At 41.8% G+C, this 27,691-nt stretch overlaps 1 protein-coding gene across 5 annotated transcripts in view; it reads right to left on the bottom strand.

Moving 5' to 3' along the window:
* Positions 1 to 248: 248 nt before the first annotated feature.
* The window catches only part of dclk1a (doublecortin-like kinase 1a), a 48,428-nt gene continuing 20,985 nt past the window's right edge, over positions 249 to 27,691 (bottom strand). For 2 of the 5 annotated variants that reach the window (XM_063486552.1, XM_063486553.1), the window contains exons 5-17: positions 26,369 to 26,476; positions 16,161 to 16,255; positions 8,809 to 8,890; positions 7,987 to 8,159; positions 7,276 to 7,395; positions 5,699 to 5,845; positions 4,793 to 4,926; positions 4,605 to 4,682; positions 4,330 to 4,426; positions 4,155 to 4,235; positions 3,952 to 4,065; positions 3,750 to 3,823; positions 2,442 to 2,612 (exon numbers count right to left, since the gene is read on the bottom strand). In XM_063486552.1, the coding sequence (XP_063342622.1) occupies positions 2,555 to 2,612; positions 3,750 to 3,823; positions 3,952 to 4,065; positions 4,155 to 4,235; positions 4,330 to 4,426; positions 4,605 to 4,682; positions 4,793 to 4,926; positions 5,699 to 5,845; positions 7,276 to 7,395; positions 7,987 to 8,159; positions 8,809 to 8,890; positions 16,161 to 16,255; positions 26,369 to 26,476 (1,361 nt within the window). In that variant the 3' untranslated portion in view covers positions 2,442 to 2,554. Of the gene's footprint in view, positions 2,613 to 3,749; positions 3,824 to 3,951; positions 4,066 to 4,154; positions 4,236 to 4,329; positions 4,427 to 4,604; positions 4,683 to 4,792; positions 4,927 to 5,698; positions 5,846 to 7,275; positions 7,396 to 7,986; positions 8,160 to 8,808; positions 8,891 to 12,355; positions 16,049 to 16,160; positions 16,256 to 17,509; positions 17,661 to 26,368; positions 26,477 to 27,691 lie in introns of those variants that run through there. The other 3 variants (XM_063486555.1, XM_063486557.1, XM_063486556.1) reach the window with 3 other exon arrangements.

The raw sequence follows: 27,691 nt of genomic DNA, 5'->3' as shown, positions 1-27,691 counted from the left end.
TCTCTGCACACTTTCTACTCAAATCCAGACAGGATCCGTAACAGAGCCAAGTACCACCAAGCATTCAAAAGTTAATAATAAGCAGAGGGCCTGTGTGGAATAAGTGTAATTATTTCATAGAAAACAAAACTGACATCTGTATGGATAAAAAGTTAAGCCAAGGACTGAATTGTGTGTTTGGTACAGACCAGTAATGAAACAAAAGTCCTATAAACAGGAGCTAAACACAAAACAAAAGACTCAAACAGTTTGATTTTAAACATATTTTAATTATTACTATAGTCATAGACCATTGTTGAACAGAGGTACAGGTATTGGTATTGCAATGGACTGTAATACAGTGGGTCAGCTGTGAGAGCACTTTGGTAAACCACGTGTCCGTGCGCTGGAGAGCACAAGTTCATACTGATCTGGTCAATATGGCAGCACATTACCGCATATGTGCAATGATGAGAATAAATACAGAGAGTCTGACTGGTGTGACGACTGCAAGGAGATCATCTGCAAAAAACAAACAAACAAAAAAAACCTAACACTTCTCTGTATTTCTCTCACTCATCTGTCTTCTCATCTCTTATCTCACATCAGTTTAAGGGAAACCATATTACTGGCTGCTTTTCTGAAGAAAAGAAGTGACATCATTCCCAGTAGGAGGCAAAGTTGATGCTCTCTTCTTCATATCCACTACAGATCCATCCAACTCACCCATGCTTAATGCTTCACGTCAACCTGATGATCTCCTTTAGTTTTTTTTTTTTTTTTTCGCTGACTGACTGATACGCATGTATGACTGATTTTGTTGTATTTTTTTGTATTATTATTGTACAATTCTCATAGACTGACTACTAGTAAAGAAATATACTGTATTGTGAACTATCAAAATAAATAAAATTGTTATTTACACAACATATAAACAATACTTCATCACTAAACTGTTTCTTTTATAAGAATAGGCTACTGTATGTCTGTCATGCTTTCATCTGAAGAAATGAAGCCATGAATGAGGTTGTACAGAGCTGAAATAAATTCTCCTCCACCCTTTTTCGCTGTACTGCTGGTTCTCTGGCATCCATACTGTCATTCTCTCAATCATGTCTCACTGCACCTAGACTGCAGTGCAAATGTGCAAATAGGCACCTCTTGTGAACTGTTAACTGTACGCCTTCTCCATCTGAAAACGTGTCTGATTAACCATATACTTGAGCTGCACCAACCATAGCTTGAACATGTTGATGAAACATGTGTCTAGTGTTCATAAAATATAAAAAGAATTAGTGTGATGATCACTGTGAAAATGTGTGGCTTGAGGACAAATGGGTTCAGATGTCGAGTTTGCTACACAAGCACCAGGATGCTGCTGAGTTTTGTGTATCAAGATGTCGTGAACCGAGCAGGTAACAAAACCAGAAGGAGCAGTCAAACGCACCATTGTCGTCTTAGAATAGCAGTCTGTGTAAAATGTAAACTGTATGACTGCGATCCAACGTTATGGGGGAAGGCAGCGCCGATACTGTGTTGAGCACGGCGTCACAGCACAATTTCATCTTTTTTTTTTCAAAGCCATTTTTAAAACACATTTTGCAACTGAAAAAAAACATAAAATCCTTCCCCAACGTGTTGTAGCTCGCTTTCCAACGTTGTGTTTTCATCACGTCTACTGTCACCTACTTAAACGTTTCTGCACTCTACTTCTACGCACTTTGCCATTATTTTAAATCCACCAAGCTCGAAGGAGAAGTCAATAAAAACATTGTTTTTTTCTATGAAAAAGAGAAATACATATCAAAAAATGCTGTGAATTAAAGTATGAATAAATAAGGTTCAATAAAACATGAACATTGGTCCATATTCTCATATTGCCTTGTAGAGCTGTTCCGCCTTGAGGAAGTTTCCATGTCGAGCCCGGATCATCACTGAAGGGTAAAGCCCTTTCTTGCTCCTTGAGCTCTACAACATGTGCTCAGATGAGAAAATGTTAAAAAGAAATCAACAAAAGTCTTTCACCTCACTCTGGCTTTTCCCTCTTCCTCTCGATCCCTGTTTCTTGTTGCCTCTTGAATCTTTCTCCCAACCTCTCTAACGTCTTCTTATCCAGCCCCTTGGTCCATCTTTCCTCCAGGTTTGGAAAGTTGGATTCAGGGAAGTGTGAAGTTCACTGTTGATATTTTTATTTCTTTTTTTCAGAGATACTGGGAGAAAGGGGTTGCCACCTCTTCCTCCTCCTCCTCCATATGCAGAGGGAGGAGCTGGATGAGGATTTTCCCTCGCCGCCTCCTCCTTTGCACACCTTCCTCCTCTTCCTCCCCCTACTCCCCTTCGCCTGCTCTCTAGAAGGGCGAGCTGGGGGAGCAGGCGGTGCTGGCTGAGCTGATGGAGATGTCATCAGAGTCGGATGGGAGTCTGGGGTCTGGGGAGGGGTCAGAGCAAGTGTCAGGGGTCAGAGAGGGAGGGGCCATGGGCAGGCCAGGGAGGCAACTGGGGGGCTCCGCCCGTAGTGTTTTTGTTGTTGTTGTTACTGAATTCGCAGTTGGCATCATCTGCAGCGGCAGTGGTTTCACATCCGGGTGGCATCCTCGTCCGAGAACCTGCCTCTCCTTATCAAGAGGGGTGGCCTGAAAAAGAGAGGAGGAGGAGGAAAAGATGAGGATCAGATCTGTCTGCTGCACAGTGGATTATCCAGGAAGGAGGACCAGAAGAACTTTACACATGTTCATTAAGTTACTAATGAATATTTAATTGGACAGTAACAAGGAAGTGAAAAACCATGGACACTGACAATTGTTTCTTCTTTTCTGAAATGTTATGTTTAGCTGTGCATCTGAGGAACAGTCTATCTAAAAGTCCACTAATTTTCCACAATAAATCTCTCGGATAAAGGCAGGTTCAACATTCTTGTTTCATTTTTCAGGCACAGTAAATGTTTTATAGAGGAGATTCTGGATATCACTTTTTAATCACAACACAAATCAGAAACATCTGCACAAGTTCAGGTCCATCATGTTCAGGATTTCTAATCAGTCAAACTAAACTCTGTTGTGCTGGAAAACTGGGAATCTCAACCCAAATAATTCATAAATTAAGTCACTGTAAATTTTTTCCAGCCTATTTTTAATTCCTCCAGTCAGTGTCCATGTTCCTTTAAGTTCTGTGGCCTTTATAACAATGAACTTTGTGGTCCTCCATAAATCAGGGGACACAGTCACACAAGAGGAGTCAGGTAATGTGAGCTCAGTAACAAGCCCTGGTGTTTGAGGAGGTAAGCAGGTGAGGGAGCATCACATCAGACAAAAACATCACAGGAAATCACTCAGACAAGCAACACCGCAGGGTTATTTCTTTGGAAAGGGTTCATTCACAAATGAACTGTGCAAACGAGATGTGCAGAAGAATCATCAGCAAGGGTGACTCTAATTGGGCACGTCGTTACTCACACACACTAAAGAAAAGCAGGGGACACCGATAAAAAGGTGACACAACACAGAGGACAAGGCTTTAGCCGGTGATGCACAATAACGATGCAGGTAATGCAGGAATGAAATCTGTGTTTACAGCGAGGGATGAAAGGAGAGAAGCAAAAAGCTGAGCACAGAAAGTACAACATGAGGCTGTCAAAGCAGCACAGCAGCAGCCAGTCAGCGGGGCAGCACGCAAAGGAGGGGGAGACATCAATTTTCGAGACACTGTTTTGGTCTGTTTTGATTTCTCGCTGATTTGTGACCCAGTCGTGTCTCTATGGAAACCTGGCGTACCTTATCCAGTACATGGCCGGGTGCTGGTAGAAATCCAACGACCCAGATCTCTGCATAGAAAAGCTGTCATCCAACTGAACAACAAAAGAGAAATCGGCATAATCAATCTAAACGCCACGTGAAAAACTTGCTGATTTCTCTACAAACTGATGCAACTCAGTGTAACAGCTACATCTTTAGATGGTTGCTAATGGTTACTTACAGAAATGACTGACACTCCTGCAGTGGTGTCAGTGCCTTTTGGGCTGGTGTTGAAGTGCTTCTTTATCTTTCCTGCTACCGACAGCTGGTGTTCATTCTCGCACAGACCCTCGTCCTGGATTAGACAAATGAGGAGAAAGGAAGTAAATTCAGTGTTTTGGTGAAAACCAAGCAAATGAACAGATTTACTAACACTGTACTTACAGTGACCCAGGGGTGCTCCAGCACCTGGAGGGCAGTGTATCTCTTATCGACCTCCACCTCCAACATGGATCGAATCAGCTCCTACGCCCCCCAAAAAAGCAAAAAGCGGTTTACTCTGGATTTTCTATAACATGTGGATCCATCCACACCAATCAGACATACAGTAGATATTTACCATAGCGGTCTCTGACACATTGTCCCAGTAGGGCAGAGGAAATTCTAGCTGTCCCATTAGTATCTGATCAAAAAGCACTTCTTGATCGTCACTGCTCCTGCAAAAAAAAAAAAAAAGTTCACATGAATGGGTGTATCAGCCAAATATTAATTAGCGAGTCAACGAATAAAGGTGCAATACTACTACTGACCAGTAGAGGGTCCTGCATAACACACTTTCAAGAAAGGTGCTTAAGCACAGGGAGAAATGTAGGGTAGGGCTTGCTGTTAACTTACCCCCGAAAGGGTGGGAAACCACACAGGAGGATATAGGTGATGACTCCAGCTGCCCAGATGTCAACCTTAAGACCATACCTGAAAAAAAAAAACAGAGGTTAAATCAAGGCAACGACAGATATGTTGGCCGTCATAGTGATCATACTTTGATCTTAAAGGTGCCTGCTAAATGCAGCTGCAGCTCTCACCCTGTTTCTGCAATGATTTCAGGTGCTACATATGTTGGGGTCCCGCAGACAGTGTAGAGGGGTCCGTCCACCACGGTCGCCAAACCAAAGTCTCCCAGTTTGAGGCTCTTGCTGCCATCTGCATGTTCGTACACCTAAACACACAGGAACGCAAACATGCAAAAATGTTTTTTAAAAAAGAAGCAGGATCATATTGTACAGCATTATTATGAGGGCAACAAACAACAAACAAACTTAAAACACATTATGTGACGGGGGTTGCTATTAATAATTTCACCACTCAGTGTGTTGTTTAACAGCTCACAGCTGTAGCTACTCTATCTGCCCTACGCCTACAGACACAGACGAAGCGAGCGACCAGCTTTTAAATGCAGCAAAGCATTTATGTGGCCAAAAATAAAACTAATGTTAGTGTTGCTGGGTGTCTGCTACATGGATGGGGTAATCTGCATATCATTACCTTCAAAAAGTTACATGAATAGATGGCCACTTATTTTTTTTAACCATTCAAGGCTTTCTTATTTCGTTGGAGAGAAAAAGCAAAACAGGAAATCGGCTGACTAGGTTTAAATGTGGCCACTAAAAAGCTGAATTCTGAAGTCTGACTCCTGCCCAGACAATCTCTAGTAGGGGGGCAAAGAGCGGTATTTGAAGTTAAGCAAGGACAATGGGGAGTTTGACAGAAGGGAGAAGGAGGGAAGGAAAGAACAAACGAGGGAGGCTGGAGAAGGAGCGTGCAGAAGGTGTGAGGGCAGCAGGGATGAGTCATCTCTCTGCTCTGGGAGGGCCCCGTAGTGAGTGATATTACTTCACTGATCATTCAGAAAGGCGGCGGGAAAGGAGAGAAGGAGGTGCACCAATGCTGCACCAAGTTACATGTATGCAATCTGCATGACATCCACTCACCAGCAGGTTTTCTGGTTTGATGTCTCTGTGGACAATGTTGAGGCTGTGGAGGTATTTGATGGCGCTGGCCAGATTGTGGAGCATGCCGCTGGCGTCTCTCTCTGTGTATCTGTTGGCAGAGGTGATGGCATCGAACAGATCTCCCCCCTGTGGACAAGACATGATGGACGGGTCAGTATTAGGAGATGTCACAAGAGTTTGGTTGGTGTTTTTTGCCCCAGCAGAACAGGTTCACTTGCAAATTTTCACAGTTGCTTGTCTTTTTTTTTTTCTGAAAAGAGGCTAAAAACTTCATTTAACCGCAAGACTTTTTTGTCTGCTCAGCAGCAGCAAGGAGGTGGGGGTAAATCCTAATTCTTCACCTTGCTTGAAAGACCCCCCGCGTTAATATTTCTTTTCATTTTTTTCATTTTTTAGGCTTTTCTCAGTCTCTTTTCTCTGATTTTTCATTCTGTCTGAATCTCCCTCTCATCCCCTCTGCATTTCTCTCATTGAGTGGACTAAGTGGAACAGAGGCTTAAAATAGTGCTGAATCTCCCTCTATCCTCGAACAGCACAGCACACTGTAAGGGTTTGACCTGCTCGTTGGCAGCTGTTTAAATATGAGAGTTGTCAAATGCCAGCTCAGGCTTTAGCTAATACATTTCACTTATTTTTCTCTGCCTCCGCTATCGGAGGCCCAAAAGTACATGAACATGAATATACTGCTGTAAATTTGGGGGCATTCTGCGAAGTTTTGGGACGTGGCTGCTGAAGTTAATCAATGAGAAATGAAGTCAAAAGACGGGATTTACATCAGTCCGTTGTAAATCCTCTCCTCACTGTTTTTTATGGGTATCATTTCCGCTTGTAAAAACAGGAAAGAGCCTTCCCTGGAATTGCAACACAATTTTGTCTGATCACATTACTGCCTCTTAGGCTTTTCCACAGTTTAAACTAAAGGACTTGGACTGAGCAGGACCAGGCAAAAGAACACTCATTTTCTCTCTCTTTCCCTCTCTGCTCCTATCCTTTACCTCTACTTTCAATTCATCTGTCTCTCTCTTTCTCTCGGTCCCTGTCATTTTAGCAGTGACTCTTTTCACCCCATTCATCCACAGCCTCCTCTTGATCCTCCTACTTTGGACATGCTCACAAGTACACACACTTCTTCCACAGATTGCCTCTCATCTATATTCTGTAGTACTCCACATCACAGCACGAACAGATGGATCACATTCCTGGCTCCTGAATTATGCACAAACATTTCTTGACTCAGAGAGCGAGAGAGAATGAAGAACGCGAGCGCACGAGCACTCGGGGCCACTGGCGGATTCACTCTAGTCCCGAATTGTGTGACTGGTTGGAAAAATTCATCATTTGCTTCACAGGCTGAATGTCGCCTCTCTGTCTCTGTCACTATTACTGCCTCCCTGCTCCTCTAAGTCATAGATTTGAGATAATGATGATCACCCTTGTATTATAAGAGAATACATCCATCCGTTATCTCAGCTTGGCAAAATGTCCCTGCTCGTTCCTAACTGGAGCAGATGGTGCACAAACTCATAAAGTAACAGTGTACAAACATGGCCACGCACCTTGACCAACTCCATGACCAGGTAGAGCTCGTTGTAAGTGTCAAACTCCTCGATGAGTAAGACGATATTTGGATGTTTGACCCGGCGAAGTATGGCCACCTCGTTCTGGATCATGTGTTCCTGGTAAAAAGAAGTTCAGGTGTTCAGCCAAGTGGAAAAAATTCAGTAAAGGAACCAAGAGTAGCCTGGCATTCAGAAGATTTTCATTTTATGTATGTCACACCTTTGTTGGTGCCTCTCTACAGCAACTCAGTAACACCCTGGAGTACATTTCTACATCCTTCCCATAAAGGTTGCACATTAACCCCGAAGATATCAGCGGGTCTTTAAGCGAAACAGGGATCTTACTCTAAAAATGCAAAATATTCCTTTATGGGTGGAAAAAAAATGAGCCATCAAAACTGAATTTCAATTCAATTCAGTTTTTTCATATGGTGCCAAATCACAACAATAGTTAAAGGCCCTTTTAACTGTAAGGTAAAGACTCCACAATAGTCCAAAGAAAATAGAGAAAACGGCAACAATCACATGACCTCCTTTGAGCAAACGTGTTGGCGACAGTGGGAAGGAAAAACTCCCTTTTAACAGGAAGAAAGCTCCAGGCTCCAGAATTTATCCTCTAAAGTTAGGATTATGTGGAGCTTTAGTCTTCTTGACGTGTCAGTACAATTTCTGCCTTTTTTGGGTTGTATTCGGTGGATGTTTGTTTACCTTGCCTCTGCATTTGCCCTTGTTGATGATCTTCAGAGCGTACTCTCGTCCTGTGGAGTGCTCCATGCATTCCCGGACGACTGCAAAATTCCCATCTCCTAACATTCGCCCCACCTTGTAACGGTCTGATATGTAGGACGGCACAGCTGGAACCTCATCGACTAGAACTTCAGCTGTGGGGAAGAAGCACTGGTTTTTAGAGGGAACATAAACTGGTTTACACAGTTTAGCACCCTAGAATATACACAGATATATACTGAGGAAGCTATGATGTCTGATTATCAACTGTTGTCTAACCAGTCTCTTCAAGACATAAAGGTAGATTTAAAAACCTTCACAATTAAACAAACTGTAATATGATTGCAGACTTGAAATGTACAAACAAGCAAATAGCAGAAACCTTTTAAATCTACAAGATTCATATTTTTAAAGCCAGTGAGGTCTGCAATTACATCACACAGAAGACTTTTTTGTTTATAAATCAAGATGCAAATACGGCATGATTTGTCGATGTTCAGCTAAGTGTTAATGAGTCTCATGAATCTGTTTAAAAGATCTATAAGGGGGGGAAAAAAGGTCCTCTGGATACTTTTTTAAAAAATAAATAAAATCAAAGATGAAAATGTCACATATGAGACCAAAAATCCTCCAGCCTTTCAAAGCAGTGTCACAGAGAGGTGAGTAAGACAGCATAAGAGCGGAAAGGTGCCGAGAGCATCGTGTACTAATCATGCTATGCAGGCAAGGGACGCGTCAAAGGTCACGCACATGATTCAGACATGCATGATATTTGCAAGCACAAAGCAAGCTTTTTTTCCTCACCTTCAGGAACGAGTCCATCACCGTCTTCCACTGGGCTCGAACCTTTAGTGGAAGACAGAGAGGTGGAAGAACCCTGGGACCCCTGCAGAGAAAGGAACAGGGTAGAGAGCAGGATGGAAAGGGGTTTATTACTAATCTGCGGCATTACCCAAAATAGTTTGCAATCCATAATCACAATAAAAAAAACCCAGACAAACACAATCACAGTCCCTTCTGCTACAGCCAAAACAAATATGTATGTTCAAAAATAGACAAAGGAACACTGTGTAACCCGCCTTATCCTCACAACATCCCTACTGCTGTGGCTGTGTTTGCGTATCTTTCTGATGTAATGCCCTGTGCTGTGTCTATACTGTGCTCATGAAAAAAAAAATCTGAAAACGAGTCCGAACAGATTTACTTGATCTGCATATAAGCCAGCAACCCCCCTGTGTGTGTCTATATCATAGAGATGATTGCATCCAAATAAGCTCCTTTCCATTCACCTCACAACTGGAAGTAATTCTTCCCTGTTTTCTCACTCCTTACGATTACCTTTAATAAATCATAAAAACATGGGCTCCGGTGACACTAATAAAGGCAGATGCCTTTCATCTGGATAGTAAGTGGGAGGTCATTAAAGTGAAAGAGAGAGGATGAGAAGAGGCGTCTGCATCTATCTATCTAAAGACAAAAACTCATTATGCCCTCCACCTTGTAACCTTCTGTCTGGTTGTCATGGAAGCAACAAGGATGGAGAGTATCTAGTCGGGACTGTAAATGAGAATCTACCCCTCTTGTATTTCTGTGTCTGTTCCACTCCTGTCCACCTTTCTCTTCTCCTCGCTGCCAAACTCTGTTGTTTTGCTTCAGTCTTTTACTGCACTAGAAGACTTTCATCCTGTTTCATTCGGAAGGTGGCGTTTTTCACATGTTCGGTGGATTTTACCACCTTCCTTACTCTTTACTAATCTCTCCTCTGCTCAAATCCGTTCTCGTGGCTTACAGTCAGTCTTCGGGGTTGGGGCGTTTCCAGTGCTTGAATAAATCCACTAGCTGCAGCTGGAAGACGCAGGCTGGCCAGTGATGGCAACACGCACCATTGCAGTTCCTCTAAAATATAAGTGGAGCAACGTTGCCACTGTGCATTATTAACAAGTGCAGTTTGCTCTGTAGATGGTCTGTGTCTGTGAGCGTCATGCATGACTCAACTACATAATTATGGACGACCTCTCCAGGACATGACACATTTTTCCCATTGCATGTGTAGCCAGATGTATTTTGATGCTTTCCTTTGTATGACAATCGCTCATCAATAATCCCTTTCACCGTAATAGACTGCTGCCTGCTAAGCTTCACATTTGCTCTTTCAAGTCACTGAGCTGGATCTGCTGTCTGTGATTTTGCTTGATAATTAATATTGGACTTGGACCCTATTGTTCAAACACAGTGACTTCTGGTTCCAAAAATTGACAACATGACGATATCCTTAAAATCAAAACTGAGTCTTAAAGATATGTTTAAACTCTGTGGGTGATGTCACAGTGTTTAATTCCATCTTTTACATACAGTCTGTGATTAAAAGCTCAGAAAAGATCATTTGTGTGTGATCTTGAATGTCTTTTTTTTTAAGTGAAAGAGAAATGTCCTGAACATTTGTAAATCCCGGGGAGCTTGCTGTCCTGGCAGACTGGGATAAAAGCCATGCCTGTAATGACTTGGATCTGAAAACTATTTGCAGAGCTGATCTGCCCTGTATCTCTGCCACAGTAGCTGTCTGCTCTTTTACTCATCTCAGCTGCTGTGACCTGAAAACCACGTAGGTAAATGTAGCTGTGAGTCAGGCTCAGTTTGGTTTATGTAATGTTGTTGTTGGCTGGGCACTCATCCCGGAACAAGAAAACCCACTTAATACCCATAAAGCCAATGACCCTCCTGTGCTTTATCTCAAAAAACATCCTTATTCTGTTCTTTTATTTTCTCATCCCAACTCGGATATTTACCTCTCTTGTGTTCTTATCGCACATCCAGTGCTGTCCTCAGCTCGCTTTCTCATTTTGAACTCCTTTCTCTCTCTCTCTCTCTCTCTCTCTCTCTCGCTTCCTGCCACTGAGGGAAACAAAATACTGTTGCTATGGAAACTGCTCACAGAGAGGAGAACAGCAGCTTCCAGTGTAGAGACGGTAGCCTATATATGGGCACTTCCTGTCTGCGGGCTGAGAGATAGGTTCAGCCTTCTATGAAATTTGAGTCTCTCGTTTCTGTGTGGAAAACGATGAGACAGATGGGGTGACAGACAGAGTGGGAAACACAGAGAAAGACAGAGAGAGGGAGAGAGGTGGAGTGATGAAGCAGCAGAGAAATGTATGGAGTCTGGTCTGGCTGATATTGATCATGAGATTTGGCAGGAACTGTCTTGTTATTGTTAGACACTCCAGCTTTCTCCCTGTTGCACAATACACTATTCCTAGCTCTACATCTCTACACCTTTTCTGTAACTATGACTCACAACGACACTGACAAACCTTTTACATCATGACTGGAGCCACTGCTCTTCAGACCTGCGAGGGCAACGCTCAGCAACTGCATACTGATCAGCTCATAAATAGGAATTAAACAGGATGTCCACAGTTGACCTTAAATGTGGAGCATCATGTCAGAAGTAGGTTTGCAGCAGAAAGAAAGAATCATTCATTCCGCGGCTGGAAAGGAAATCTGTCAACTGTAGAGCCGAGCATTAAAAATGCACCACACATTTACATAACCAACTTAAGCGTAATGCCAGCTTTGTCCTTCATGCCTCTGTTTGAATCTGATTACAGCACACATAGCGAGGCTTTCTTGGTCTCTGTCCCTCAGGCTGCCAGAGCCAGACCTCTTATTTTTGCTTTCACTGTCAGGCAATATCCAGCAGAAGCAAGATTTATTAGTGTTTACTTTGGTGGTAAAAATCTAATAAGATTTGATGCTAATGGGACTTTTTTTCTTCTTGTTGTTCCTCAAGAACACAGGGTACAGGAGACGGACAGAAAACATAATCTACTTGACTTTCATGAAAAGATCAAAACCATTTGGGGGATTCTGTCTTTCTGCTCTGCCAGTTGGACACAGTGAAGGTTCCTAATCACAATCCTTATGGACTCCAATCCCAGGAAATCACAGAAACGTGATTAAATACCTCAGGGAAAATTAAAGAAGGGGAGATTTAGGCTGCCCCGCCCATATATATATATGTATATATATATATATATATATATATATATATATATATATATATATATATATATATATATATATATATATATATATATATATAATATATTTATAAAATCCAGAGTAAAAGCAGTGAGCAATGAAAGATAACTGCTCCTCTGAGACTGTTTGTGTTGTAATAGCTGTTCTGCTCTGCTGAATACCCACAGCAGGCAGGTTTAACAAAGGAGAAGCACTGATAAATGTGCTACAGAAGAAAATCGCCATCCCCACAGCTGTACTGATGGAACATGAGGAACATGAGGAACATGAGTGACGGTGTCGAGTTAAGAGAATAAAGACCACGAAATGAAAATGAAATGACAATGAATTTAATGAGGACGTCAACAAATGAAAATGAACACATTTAGCAAACAAAAACAAAAATGAGCCAAAAAGAGAGAGCAGCATCGCACGATGGAACCACGACAACATGTCGATAATTGACATGTTTACAAAAATCCGCGTTAATGGAAAGAGCCAAAATTATCATCAAGCCTTTTTTAGATGTGAGTGCTATTTGAATCATTAGTGAATAATTTGGATAACTGATGTTTTTCTGTGGTTGTTGTTTTTGTGCGTGTGACAAACAAACAAAAGACAAAAAATGATTCTAAAAAAAAAAGAAGCAAAAAACACTCTTCCGGGTCAGTCCACCGTGTGATGCGGCCAGTCTCTTTGACAGTCACAGAAACAAGCCAACTAATGACATCAAACACAACATATAATAAGAAATATATTACAACCAAAAATAACAAATACAATCTTTAGCAACAATACACTCGTGGGAATGAGATGAGACATTTATAAGAAGTTCTGCTTCAGTCGGCACTCTTCCTTTCACACATACTCGCACACAAATAATTTAAAAATGAATCACCCGACACATAACATGAACGCTAAGAATGAGAGACGGAGCATGCAATTCAACAGATTACGGATGTGAATGGATGAACGGTGAGAGGAGGATGAAGGTGATACTACAGATAACAATTACCACTCTGTTTCTCTTAGACTCTCCTAAATGCATCACAGCTGCTGCGACACAGACCTTCTGTCAGTGTCGCCTTCGATCTGTCACTCTCTCCTCTTAATGCATTGTCTTTTTTTTGTATGTTTATTTGTTTTCACACCAAATGGAGCGGACAGACTGCAAAGAGCGCTGACCTCGGTGGCACATTGAATTATGCCTCAGAGCTGATATTGACAGAAAACACAGTTGTGGGCGCGTGCCCGTGTGGAATAATGTGTCTATAGGTCTTATATGAAAATAAAACTAATATGGAAATTTAGGATGCTCTCAGTGCTTTCATTGAGGCAAGCGGCCTTGAAAAGCTTATAAGAAGTGCAAAGTGGAAGGGTGGGGGGACGGCGGGCGGGGGGACGATTTTGTGAATGTAGACCAGACTTTCATGCTTCGCTTGAGAATTAGTAAAAATGGGTCACAGAGAGCATCAAATTTGCAAAAAAAAAAAAAACCCACACAAAAAGTGTAAGTGTGCGTACAATTTTCTGTACAACAGTGTTCCACTGAAGTGTGCACGAACATGAAAGTTACTCTGCGTGCACCTTCTTCTGAAGACGTGTGCATGCAATGGTGCAATGCTATGTTTGTAGTCTCTGCTTGGGGAAATAGGTTGTGATGGTCCTAGATGTGCTAGCAACCTACTTCAAGCAGCAAAGTGCCTCTAAGTGTTTAAATGCATGGTCCAGCGAGGTGAACTGTTAAACACAGCACTCGCAGTAGGTCACTGAGCCTCTGTGGCTGCTTAGGAATTAGATTTTTCATTCTTTTATTTGTTATATTTAACTTTCATTTTACCACCTAAACCTCATATCTGTGTTAATTTAGCCACTCTAAGCCTCAGATTGCTCTTTAGGGTTGGTAATGTTACTTGCTAGTTTTAAAGGGGTGCAGAGTTGTAATTATTCGTGCGGGTTTACATGCAAATCACAAAGAAGGAGAGGAGAAAATGTGCAAATTAGGGTCTTGGACTTATTGCCTCCTTCTCAAAGAAGCTTAAATAACATCTATAAGAGAGATGATGGAATATAATTTCTCCCCATGAGGTTAATACCCTTTGATATGGGGAGGCGAGAGGGAGGGGGTGGGTGTGAGAATGACTGGGAGACAACTGTAAAAGAGAAATTAGAAGGTGTCGGGGAGGGAAGGGACAGGGACAGGGAGGAAATCTGTAACAGGGAAGATAGAAGAAGTGAGAAGTGGAGAGGAGAATTACATCGTAATATGGCTGAAGAGCGTGGAGCTGCAGAGTGGAGGGAAGAGATAATGGCCTGTGAGGCTTCTTCCCCTCCTTACAGCAGTCAAGCCATCGCGGGCTTGCTGTAGAGGCTGGAATAATCCCTCTTTGAGAAACAGACACTCAACTAGAATGTAACTGCTGCAACAGTGAGGTCTGAAATGGGCTAGAAAAGAAGGTTTAAGGAGGTTACGAAAACCAAAGGATAGGTGGTGTGTTTGCGTTTATAGCACTGGATTTTCATATTGTGGAAGAGGCAGAGAGTGGGCGGGGTCATTTTCTACAATGACTGCCCCACATTTATTTAACCAGAGCAAAGAACATAGAAAGGGAGGTAGAGTTTATAAATGTGCGCACGAGCCAGAACATTTCCTCTCAACACTGTAAACTATAATGACCCAGTTCCATAATTCAGATGAATGTGGAAGCCCTGTTATAGCTACGGCTCATAGCTGATCTGTTACCGTCATCCTGGGTTACCTTCAGATCGCGTCAATATAACTTCTCACTAATGGATTCAGACTCTCTGCCATTCATCTATGTTTCCAGATTCACGGAAAATAGCACAGGAAAACCCAAGGAATGGATTCTTTAACCTACGCTGACTGAGGATACGGTCATGCATGCACACACACACGCACACACGCACACACGCACACACGCACACACATACTTATATAAAAGGTAATGACCCCCTCTGCTTTCCTCCCATAAAATCTGCCTGTGTAAATAAATAGTTGCAACATACATCATAGCTGCATCCCTGCAGTCGGGCAGAACGTGCAGTGAGTTTCAATCAGTGCGCATTAGAAACACATGAAACCTGCGAGTAGAAGCCTATGTGGATACACATATATCTGTATTTCGGTATTCTAGAGGCTGAGGTGAACTGAACTAGCGAGTGTTTGTTTAGGAGGGAGAAGACACTAAAACAGCAATCGGCTTAAGCGCAAATTTAAGAGATGCTGTGTGAAAGCTGAGTGATTGGGATTGGAGCTGTTCTTAAAAGCTCACCCACATCACTGTCAAGGACTGGATTAACAAATACTTTGATATAAGCATCTACACACACACGCGCGCGCACAGTGTACACGAAGTCGAGATATTTAATTCGAAGTTTTCCCTTTGAGTTGCATGCTCCTGCTCTGTACAGCAGTAATTTTATTTGTTAGCTACAGAAAACAGACAAAAAAGGGGAGGGGAGTGGCTTAAATAATCAAATAGACTAGTATAAAATGTATTTCTACATCATTTACACAACTCGACATGTACAAAATAATGTGACTTGATTAAAAAAACAAAAGAAATTCTATATCAGAAGTGTGTACTGATTGCATCTTTTTGCTGAAAGATGGTCAAATGCAATGCAATGCTCAGCAGGTGAAGAAGGATGCAATCCAATTTCCGCAAAATAAAAACACATTGCAGACTGGGGCAGACTGCCAATCAGCCAGTCTCATCTTTATATCAGATACTGCACAATTTACTGACTGACAGATCAGGTGATCTCAACAAGTCGGTGTTAACGTTATTCAGTGCTGAGCTACCAAAGGCAGACAGAGTTCTTTATGAGGGACAGAATATGTGCTATAATATCCAAATGAAATGAACATTTGCCTTGCTGGAAGCCCAGAGCAGCACTGGGTGAGGTCTGAAATACTAAAGATGCTGGGAAGTTGTGCTTTCTTCATAATCTAGTGATTCTAAGATGTAGTCGGCCTATGCTCAGTCCCGGCTTTGTCCTTTTCCTGAGAAAATAGAATAATTGTGTTATAAGTTTTGTGATTTGGAGTCACTAAATGCTACGGGCTGACTCTTTGTGCGTGCTTTGCGAGCGTGCTCATGTATTCCCGTTCTTACCCTGCGTCGGCTAAGGCTGCCTGGACTGGTTGGGGAGGGGCTGGGAGATTTTCCCGAATGAGGAGTTGACAGCTGACTGGCCGGCGTCCCGTTCACTGGAGGGAGAAAAGAAAGGAGAGAAAAAAACGGAGCAGGATGGATGAGAGTGGAGTGACCACTTTAAAAAAACAAACAAAAAAAACCCCATAAATATTGTAATAGATGACTCCATAAATTCGAATGCCTGTTTTTTTAGAACAGCTATATTAGTGTCTAGCAACAGCCTACACTTCCGCCCTCAGCATCTCTCCATTAACATGAATGAGGCAGAGGAAGAGGAGAGCAAGGGAGAGAGTGAGGGAGAAAGATAAAGTCCACACTAGTTTTTTTTTCTTTTTTTTAAGTCTAACAAAAAGAAACCCAGCAACAGCATCTCATTAAACAAGAACATACATTAATCAACCTCGCACACCAATCCTGTGTGCAGTTTGGCAGGGGGAGAAAAAGAAAAATCCAGGAGCATCATTAACACCAGTCTGTAAAAAAAGCCTGCAAAAAAAACACCAGCCTGTATTTCATCTTACTGAAAACATGACTTATTGTTTCTTGGCAACAAGAAGCTGCTTGGAGAATACAAAAACGGTCAGAGAAGCAACCGAGTTCAGCTGAAGGCATATGTCAAATCTTCCTGAAGAGAGTCAGAGCAGAATTCAGAAAACACTACAAGACTTAATACAAACACCCCTTTTTAAAAAATGCGGTTTAATTTCCTTTCTATCGCTGCCAGCCCTGAGCTCTGTTTATATTGGCATTGAGATATAAAGAATTCCAGCATGTAAAGAGTTTCTATTATTTGTAACGTTCACCTAAATACAATTTCAGCCCAGCTCACAAGTCTGTGTATTTCCTGCTGAGATCAAAGAACTTTCTGAATTATTCAAGACAAAGGAGGTAAGCACAAAAGAGACTAAGATATAACATCTGCCGCTGTATCACACGTATCATCGCCATCATCATCATCATCATTAAAACATAAAAAAAAAAAGAAACCCTTCTCCTAAAGCTCTTCATTGATGAAATTCAACATCATGGCGTTACGCACACAGGCAGACACTCCTCCTGGTTACACAACAAAAGCATTAACATTTTAACGGCAGCTCTCACTGACCTCTTACCAGAAAAATCCCTACATGACACTTTACAAAGTCAGCAGCTTGGCATGTGTTGCGGTGACACGGTGGACACAATCAGAGGTGTCCAAAAATGATCCGATCCAGGGACAATTAAAGTTTTACATTACCCGGGAAAATGGCATCATAGAAGCTGCATGCATTACAGGGGTTTATTTCCTGGATGGGGCAGTTTCCTACCTTCCACTTCCAGCATGATGAAAAGCACAGTGATAATCCAAAACAGGATAAAGAGAGAAGGAGGAAGAACAGCACCTTTGTACTCGCTCCGTCCGAGTGTGATAATAAACTGTGGTGAATGGGAGAGACGGAGCAGGGCTGTAGTGTACTACACAGAGAGGCGGAGAGGCTGCTTGCGCAAACTCTGACGCGCACCAGTGAGCAGAGACAGAGAGAAAGAGAGAGAGAGAGAGAGGAGGAGGGGGGGTGTAGTATAAAAAAATTACATCTATATTTTAAATATCTAGCCACTGGCCTCTTTGCTTATATGAGACAAGCTGAGAAAGAGGCGGATAAGAACTGATAATATAACTAATGCAGTAGATATAGATCCATCCAAGGAGGCTGTAATGCTCAGGAGCAGCCTGTCCTACTTTAAGAGCTTTACACTTCCTCATGGAAACATCCTCAAGAAAAATCAAGAACAATAATTCTTCTATTTATTAGATGAAGTCTCACCCAAAGCAGCAGCCGTTGCACCGGCGTTCTCTGCATGTCTTTAGGTTTCATCATTCCTCAAGTTACCTGGCCAAACTAGAAGATACTGCAAACAAGATTCACCCAGACATACTGGAGCTATTTTCTAATTTTGTCTATAAATGAAAAAAATAAAATCTAATCTTTCAGGAAGCATTTGAATTTTCTCTCTAGCCCAGACTGGTTGAGGAGTTACAGCAAGGTGACACACAGATGATAAAATCTCTTCCTATCAGTGTTCAGCTAGCAGTGCCTTATGAATGCCTTGTGCTACTATGATACATTAAATATCTCCGTAAAGCTCGTCTTATCTACTTTCAGAAACCGTTTGAGTTTTGTCTCTGGCACAAACAATAACAGGATTATGGCCATTTAAAAAGTGCTTGTAAAATGTGCCCACCTTAGGCTAAATGTTGAAACAACTCCACCACAAAAGCTTTGGAAGACTTTCTGGTAAGACCAGTTAATGAAGACGTTTGTGGTTGTGATACACAGGTAGGTTTTTTCCTGGACAAGTATCAAAGCAGGATTTTCTCCCAGTATGTGTCGACAGGTTGTAAAGCGAACGGTTCCAAATGAATTCAGTGTAACTTGTTTTCTTTCTAGGTTCATTTTTCCAGCGTGACTCAACATTCACACATGAGGAGATCCACTGTTGGAGTAAGGATACCAATTTGGCCACAATGCAGCCACAAAAAGACGCTGTTTTTCAGTTTCTTTCACACCTACTGTGTTAAATGCAGCAAGTGTTATGCTTAGAAAAAAAAAAAAAAAAACAACAACAATAATAATAATATTAATGACAAGTGAGCTGGGCTAGCATCGAAGATTGAAAAGCACCTCGTGTGCTCCTGTCTCCTGCTGAGTGATGCCCTGATTGATGCACTGGCTGCATATTATGTAAGACTCTTGAAAAAAGAAATAAAAACACAGCCTCAGAGTGAATGTGAAGTATATCCAGTAGATCTGTCACTGCTATTGACGAGCAGTGTGACAGTACAATGTTCGTTGTTTAAATAACCCATTACACGGAGCCGACGTAAAGCCTGCGAGTTAATTAAAGTGTTTTCGGTTCCTAAGTAGAAAACAAGACAGCACCGTTCTTCATCTGGGAACTGTAAATTTCTGTGACAGAGCGGACCAAGTATAGACCAACACTGCCTTTCCTCAAGTCGAGACATTAATGTGTCTAAAAATTCAATTTAATCCACACGAGCATAAAATAATGCCTGCACAATTATGGTACCCAGCAGCAACACATTCAGCTATTACAAGCTGTATGGGTAAATAAGCACAGTGGTTTAAAACTGTTATTTAATAATGTCAATATAAGAGAAAAATGTGTGATCTTGATTTTCTACATTGTCATCGGCTCACATCCTCCTCCATATGAGGAATTTGGAAGTTTGTGTGTATCCAGCCTTTATTCTTAGATCCAAATATGCACATTCTGTTCTAAAAATTGAACATTTTCAGCATATCTGAGCAAATTCTATAGATAAAATCAGTGAATTTACAAAACCATGCATGAAGGCAGGTTTTGGGACAACACAGTGAAACATTACAAATTCTCATATGACTCAATTCTCAATTCTCAAATGACATAAGAGAAGTCAATAAAAGCACCAGAGCAGCTCTGTTTCATAACACCAAAGCTGCCTGAAAGGATGTGTCCTTATGCATTTAGTGCTGTTGTTTTGTATTTGTTACATCCCCTCTGCTCAAAGTACATTCGGGCCTTTCATGATTGGATTTTTCAGAGCAAGAGATGTGTTGAAGGCTGCAGACATCATGTGTTCACAGTTCAGAAGCTGCCGCTGCCAGCAGGGAATCCTCTCGAGACACCCTGCATTTATTTTTGGGTCAGCTGCCCCAAACACTTCAGCGTGAAGTCTCTCCATTCACGAGGAGCCGCTTATGACGGAAAGCGCGAGGTGAGACGCCGAGGCAGCGAGAGAGTGATTGTTCCTGACTACATCTGCACTTCTCAGTTAATTTTAGCTGACATGAGGCATCCGAGGAGAGCCGGGGGACAGATGGTGAAATGGAGGGGAGGGGAAGGAGAAACTATGTATGAGTGCAAAATGTTTTCTCACTTTATTTTGGGTTTGTGTGTTTGTGACATCATCTCAGAGCGACGCTCGAGTGATGACAATGTCAGCCTGAGAAGCAACAACCTGCCCACACGCCGACACACAACCAAAAGACTAATGCTAAATATGACCATCGTCAATACGAAAGGGGAACGAGGCAGCATCAAAGCGACGCATTAAAATTGCAAGGTTGAATAATTTTAAATGGAATTTGTAACATAACATTTAATTTTCCTTCACTTTGATGCCTTCTCGTTAATTTCAAATTATTCTATTTCTGTGCAATTATGATTCATCGGCGAGACAGAGCATGATTCACCTAACAAACATTCAGCACACAAGTCTCTAAGCTTTGATGTTCTTCGGTACGTACAAGGACGGAGAGTTAAACTTCATCTGTGCTGGGAAGCGGGCCGAGAAGTTGTTTGTTCTGCATTGATTCAGCATATTTCTCAGAAGGCTTTCTGTTCATGAAAGAGACCAAAGACAACGTGTTTTTCTAGTCTGATAAAGGAACGCAAAGGCTGCATCATCCTTTTTTTGCTCCATCACATATCCAACATAAATCCGATACTCGACAGAGATGCTTTTACATATATTCCATTCACTTTTGTGTGTTGCAGTTTATATGGAGTATAAGCTCACTGCGATACACAACTGTGACTGCTTTGTTGATCACTACACAAGCGATAAACCGCTGTTCTGTTACATATCACAAATCCTTAATGTAAACTTTTTAGATCTAATGCTTATTAAAAATAGAATGATTTTTTTTTTGAATAGCTGCTTTCTTCTGAAAACACAGTAAAATTAAAAGTTAAGAAAGCATTTTTTCAGAGTGAACCAGACTCATGGTAAATGGACCGATTCTTATATAGAGCTTCTCTACTCTACCGGAGCACTTAAAGTATTTTATACAACATGCCTCATTCACATAAACACTTTCTTCTATGCTTAAGTTCTTTCTATCTAACATTCACACACATTCATACTCATAGCAACTTGGGGTTAGTATCTTGCATATTTGGCATGCAGACTGGAGCAGCCAGGGATTCTTATCAGTAGATGACCTGCTCCACATACTGCACAGCAGGTCTGTAGAGTAGCTCTACCTAATCATTTGCTGCCTATTCCCACCACACATAACTTCTCCATCCATCCATTACCTTCTGATTATCTAAAGTTGATAAGATGACAAGACAAACCAGATGAGGTATATAATCTCTCCAGTGAGTTTTGGGTGTCCTCCCAGTGAGGGGTGCCTGGAAAACCTCTAATGGGAATTGTCCAGGAGGCATCCTCCTTTCAGCATGGAAGAGCACCCTATCTTTACTCTGTAGGTTTTTTTTACACAGTCTCCTTAATGCCCAGATGTGTCTGGGATGCAAGGAACAAAAGTAAATACAGGAAAAAGGTGCTGTGTCCTGGACTACTGGAGTACACTGAACATTTGCATTTGTTTCACAGCTAGCTGATAGCTCGTGTAGACTTTTGCACATCTATAGAATCTTGCTGCGTCTCAGAATGCAAAGCACACGGGGTTATAGTTTTTTTTAGCTCAAACTTACAACGTACACCTGGTAGCTGGTTGGGATCCTGATTGGAGGAGGTTCACACCAAAAACTAACCACTCTGGAGTTCATTTAGAAACGCAACAAGACCAACTCCTCCAAAGGTCTTGCGATCACTGCGTTCACACCTGCACAAGCGAACCGCACAAAGTCAGAAAACAAACCAGAGTTTGATTTAAACAGACTAAACACCTCACATGTGCCTTATGAAGGTGGTGGATACATTTTAAAAGCTCTGATTTCAGTTTGATTCTCCCGATCGCATTCTTTGTCTCCGTATGCGTGTGCGGTTGTCTATAGCTCGCTTGTTTTGCTTTTCTGTGCCTCATAAACATGTCAGCTCTTTAGTGGTGTCCAGGTCTCCACTGCAAACGTGCACAATGAGGAGCAGTCAGGCACACACAAAGAACACCAGGTGGTGCTTAGCAGCACACGTGTTGTGTTACGTGCACTCACTGTCTGGCTTTCACTACCTTGCAGATAATTCTCGCCTCACATCTGCTCTGTGCAGCTCCTCAGGTCCAGCTTATTATATGTGATCAAGAATTTTATGTCTGTGTTGGCTGAAGGGAAAATTAATGTGGGAATTCAAGGCTGCTTTTTCAGCACACCCAAAGACCCGGAGCAAGGTTAAAAACTATAGGAGATCGTCATCATGCACTGACATCATGGATGAAAAATAACACTTCTACTGTCTGCCAACAGTCTTTCTAATGTCAGTCTTATTTCCACTGTGAAGATGCCCATCCATAACTAACAGCAATATGATCACACATTAATTTTTGAGTAATTTGTTGTATTTTAACTCTGAGGATTTATTCAACTTTAACTAACACGTTGGTGCACACAGGACTACAATGGAGAAAATTAGCCTTGGCTTTCAAGTGAATGTAACTGCCCAAAATGTGATGTCTTTTCTGGTCCATACTGTTTATTTGGAAGACCTAACTCTAATTTGAGTCCTGATATCAAGAGGCTGTGAACTCGAAGCGGACTTAGAGACATAAGATTAAACATAACAGGAGAAAGAAACGCTGCAAGCTCAGGAATAGCAGTTTACCACTCAAAATGTCTCTATTTTGAGAAAATGTGTTGATGATGTAAGATCACATGCTCCCCAGATCTCAGTTTTTGTTATATTTATTCTAATTTAGGACTAAGAATAACTTTCACAGCTAATTAATCTGTTAATTTCTCTCTTGATTTACTGATTAAATGCTTGTAGTCTATAATTACCCAAAATACTCAAAATTTCCAAAAATCCCAAGTTGACATCTGTAAATAGCAGTTCAATAACCATAACGTGCCAGATCAGAATGATATAAAACAGAGTAAAGAAACACTTGTGATCAAATATTTCAGCAGTAGTAATACTTCTGACAAAGTACATTTCTTACAGGTGATCAAAATATTAGGCAAAACCCCAGATGACAATTCGTGTTTTAGTGATCTCGTACATAAGCTCGCTGTTGACATTTAACCCATGCAGAGTGTTGGGACTGTGCAGCTGAGGACAAAGCGACAGGAGAATTAACCTGACATGTTTCTGATGTCAGGAGAAGACAACCTATGTGCAATTTAAACCTGCAAATTGCACATAACAAGAGGAGACGGCACACACTGGGAAACTGCACCACTGAACTTGCCTTTAACGCAACACTTTACATGTAAATAAAGTTTGTAAATAAATACATTGTCTTTATTTTCATTACCAGTGATTAGACCTGATCACAGTAACGCCTATCATATGTCATTGGACATTGACACAGTCCCCCATTTTCAGACGCTCAAAAGTAATTGAACAAACTAACATGATTTTAAATATAAAGACTGTCTTCAGTGCTTAGATGAAAATCTTGAGTGCCTGAAGTCTAGAAACCACGGACATCACCAAATGCTGTGTTTTCTTTAGACCTTTACATCATCTTCAGATGCGTGTTTGTGGGTCTCTCTGTCTTCAGTTTTTTTCAGTAACTGAAAAGCATGCTCTCAAGTCTGAGCAGAGAACAGCCCTGTACGCCTTATCCCAGTCCATTCTGCTATCATTTCTACCAGCAGTCACATCATCAACATACACTAGTAAATTGGTTTCACTGGCAGACATCCATGCTCATGCCATAACACTGACTCTACCATGTTTGGCAGATACTGTGGATCAGATCATGAGCTATTGTTCTCCTTCTCTTACTTTTCTCCTCCCCACATTCTGGTAAAAGTTCATTTTGGTTTCATCTGTCCAAAGAATTTGCTTCAGAAGTGTGCAGGCTGTTTTGGATGTTTACTGGCAAAGCCTAACATGGATGGATGTCTTGCTCTTGAGCCAAACCAGTAGTTTGCACCTTGCAGTAAAGTGTCTGTTTATATTTTTGAAGGTGTCTTTTGATTGTTGACCTTGACAATGATACTCCTATCTCCCCAAGAGTGTTGGTCTTGACTTGGCTTGATGTTATGAAGTTGTTTTTCTTTGGGAACATATTCTCTGATCATCCACTTTAGTTCTCCTCTGTGATCTTTCTGGTCTTTTGGTGTTGCTGAGCTGGCCAGTTCATTCCTTCTTTTTAAGAATGGATCTTTAGACCTCATATTGAGAGGTCCAGTGAACAGCTTCCAAATTCAAATTTTAACACTTGGAATGAGCTCAAGGAATAACAGCAGAACAGGCCTCACATGGCCATTAAACTGCTTGTTAGACGAATGTCCAATTACTTTAGAGCCTTTAAAAATTGGGGACTGTGTATAAAAAAAACTGATTCCTAAAGAGTTACTGGAATACATTTGCTGAGCCCCTTGAATTAAAGCTGAAAGTCTGTGGTTCAGTCACACAGTGATTGTTTGATTTAAAATCCACAGAAAACTACAAGAATTGTGTCTTTGTCCAAAGAAAATTTGAACCTAACTGTACATACACATTGATAAGTGAATGTGCTCCTGGTTCAGCAGTATCAGCTGTTGTTCACTACTATAACAGAACATCCTCAAGGGGAGGGAACACGATGTGCTTTTAACATTAGAATAAAAGAGCAGCAGAAGGTTAGTCAGAGTCAGACAGAAGAGCCGATCAACAGGTTTCCACTGCTGTTTTGTTCCTGACCATCAATGTCTGAGGGAGTAAATACAAACAGGAAACAGTCAACACCAGTCAGGGAACATTTGATGATGTTAAGCAGCGGAAGCAACACCAGAAGGTGAACATTTTGGCGACGTGAAAAAAACGCAGGGACGTTCTGAGTCAGGGCGAGGGCCGAGCGTCAGTCAGCTCCTCTCCCCTCTGCAGGCCATTTCACAGGAAGTCCCTGCCATATATGGTTGTCACAGGCCATTGTGTCTGTAGCTACATGCTCCTACTGTGCTATGTTCCCATGGCAACCAAGACGAATCAGTCCCTCCCTCCGCCAGTCTCTTGTTTTCTCTTTCTCTCTCTCTCACACAGACACACACACCAGGATACACCTTTATTCCAGACTTTGCTGCAGCCAGCGAGATCAGATGGTGGTGTATGACTCACTCTCATAACCTTTCCCCAAAGTTTTCAAGCCTTCAGCATCCAGAAGTTTCTCTCCTTACCCCAGCTGTTTACATCCTTCTACCTATTCAGGTCAACAAAAAATCTAGCAGCGAATGTTTCTTCTTTCATTCTGCGTGGTCACATTACAGTTACAATTTAAGGTTAAAAATAATAATAATAATAATAATAAAGAAATAAATGGTGCCTCTGGACTTCAGCAGCAGGTGGAACAAATTCTTCTTTAGTAGTTTCTGTGTGTTGCATCACCCACTCAATAACCCCCCTACCAAAAAAAAAACCCCAATAGGTCTCTATACGCGTACAAATCATAAAATGATTACAGTGAGGAGGAAAAGTTAAGTGCACTGTTGCATAACCAGGCATATTACACACAACCAAAGCTCAAGCTGTGCAATCAGAAAAAGAATGGCCTGATTTTGTTCAAAGCTCTAAACTAATCATCAAGTTCTCGCCAGCTCTGAGACAGACTGAATGAATGTTTGGTCTCTTAAACACACACAGACTCTCACACACACAAACAGTTGTGGTGCATTAATGAAAGCTGCATTCATCTATCAGAATGATTGTTTTCACACACGTTTTGTCTGCTGTTATCTCAAAAGGACTTCTAGACAGACTCTCAGGCACAAACAATAAGAGCAGGCACCAGTGCAAGCTTATTACATTTCATTAGTATGTCAGGTGAAGCACGGCTTGTTGGGAGCTGCAGGATTGAGTCACCAGCCCCGTTCATCTTTCCCTCTCATCTTCACTCCTTCCACCCTCCCTCTCTCTCTCTTTTTTTTGTTGCTTTTTACCTCTCTCATCCCTGTTTGCCTTTTTCTCTCCTCCCTTGTGAAAACATTCTCATTTGAATTCATATTCAAGCAACAAGGCGCAGCTCACATATGTACGCCGCGAGACACTCCACAGAGCTCAGATTTCATCGTGTTCATTCATACTGTGCTGAGATGCTGATTAAGTGACGATCTAGAAAACACCAAGCAATCAGACGATGAGCTATTATTACACAAACAACTCCCGACCACGACGAACGCATCTGAGGTGCTGCAGACATGCACGAGCTCAAAAAAAAGGCAGGGGATGAGTTACAGGGTGTGTTAAACTACTTAAAGAGAGGACTAGAAGAAGACAGAAACTTTTGCTGTCTTACCAGATGCAGGCGACTTGCTGCGCAGCGATTGAACAACAGTTCTGGGGGAGCCTCGGTTCAAAGAGCCTGACATCCTCCCATAGGTCAATGATTTCATCATACGACACTCTGCAAGCACAAAGAGAAGACAGACAGAGGTGTTCAGGGACTGTTTAGCAAATATTAATTCACTCACCTTTATGTATTCATCCAGTGCGCTGAAATCCAAAATGTGTAAGCTGTAGAAATTCAAATCCTAAGGAGGTAGCAGCTTTTTTACCTTCTTGCAGCACTCAGGATTTCATGCTCAAATAAATTGACATTAGGTGTGCGACACTGTAACATGACACTGTGGTTTGTGGCACAGAAACAGTCTTAATATTACACCATCAGAGCACTCGAACAACACAACAGCTCTGTTAGATTGAAATGAAAAGTTTATGGATTTTAAGCCAGCTACTGTTTTAATATTATTTTTGAGTGATTCTAACCTTTAGCCATGCAAGAGAACAGCAAACCACTAATGTATCGGCACACTTGTAATTGGTTTTACCTTCAGGTCCCCCTGCAAAAACGAGCCCTGACCTTCAGTGGGCTCGTTTTCCAAACGCAATTATTGTGGTGCTTCAGAAGTGACAGCTATGACTCACGGAGGTCTTACAGACACACACACACACACACACACAGCGCTAGTAAATGAGCCATGTGATGGTATTAACACACACGCTCCGTGTCGGCTCCATCCCCAAAACTTTACTCCTCCACTGTTCATTAACCCAGCCCCATTATAGCTCATTGCCATTATAGACCAGTGGGAAAGAGAAATTGTACAGCTTGCCCCGCACATGTCTATGTGCGCGTGTGTGTGTGTGTATGTGGTTTTGCCTGCGAGTGCATGCGTGCGTGCATATGAGAGCCTGGCTGTGTGTCTGTCTGTATTTGCATTTGCTTGTGTGGCAGACGTTTGTGGCCCAGTGATTAATGTACAATACCGAGTGTTAACATGATGACAGTGTGCCAGAGCTGAGGCAGAGGCGATAATTATAGCGATGCTGAGAGGAGGCGAAGTTGTCTGCAGCTCTGACTCCAGATGTCTTTCTGTTACGCTGTCTGTTTCGTTTGTCGCTCTCCGTTCCTGTCTGTCTATTTCTGCCTCTTGCTCTCTGTCTGCCAGCGCATGATGAGGTGTCAAATCATGCTCTGTGTCTATAAAACATTAGATATGGCTGTGTTTTAATCACTGTTTTTTGTGGTTCAGACGAATTCTCTGGATAAAAATCGACCTATGTAGAAGAATCTGTGTAACATTTTTAACGGTGTTGATTGTGCCCAAACTTTCATAAA

Source organism: Pelmatolapia mariae, linkage group LG10_11 (assembly GCF_036321145.2).
Source record: "Pelmatolapia mariae isolate MD_Pm_ZW linkage group LG10_11, Pm_UMD_F_2, whole genome shotgun sequence".
In the NCBI taxonomy this organism is placed as follows: Eukaryota; Metazoa; Chordata; class Actinopteri; order Cichliformes; family Cichlidae; genus Pelmatolapia; species Pelmatolapia mariae.
The sequence above is the reverse complement of the archived record's forward strand: the minus strand, read 5'-3'. Positions and strand labels throughout refer to the sequence as shown.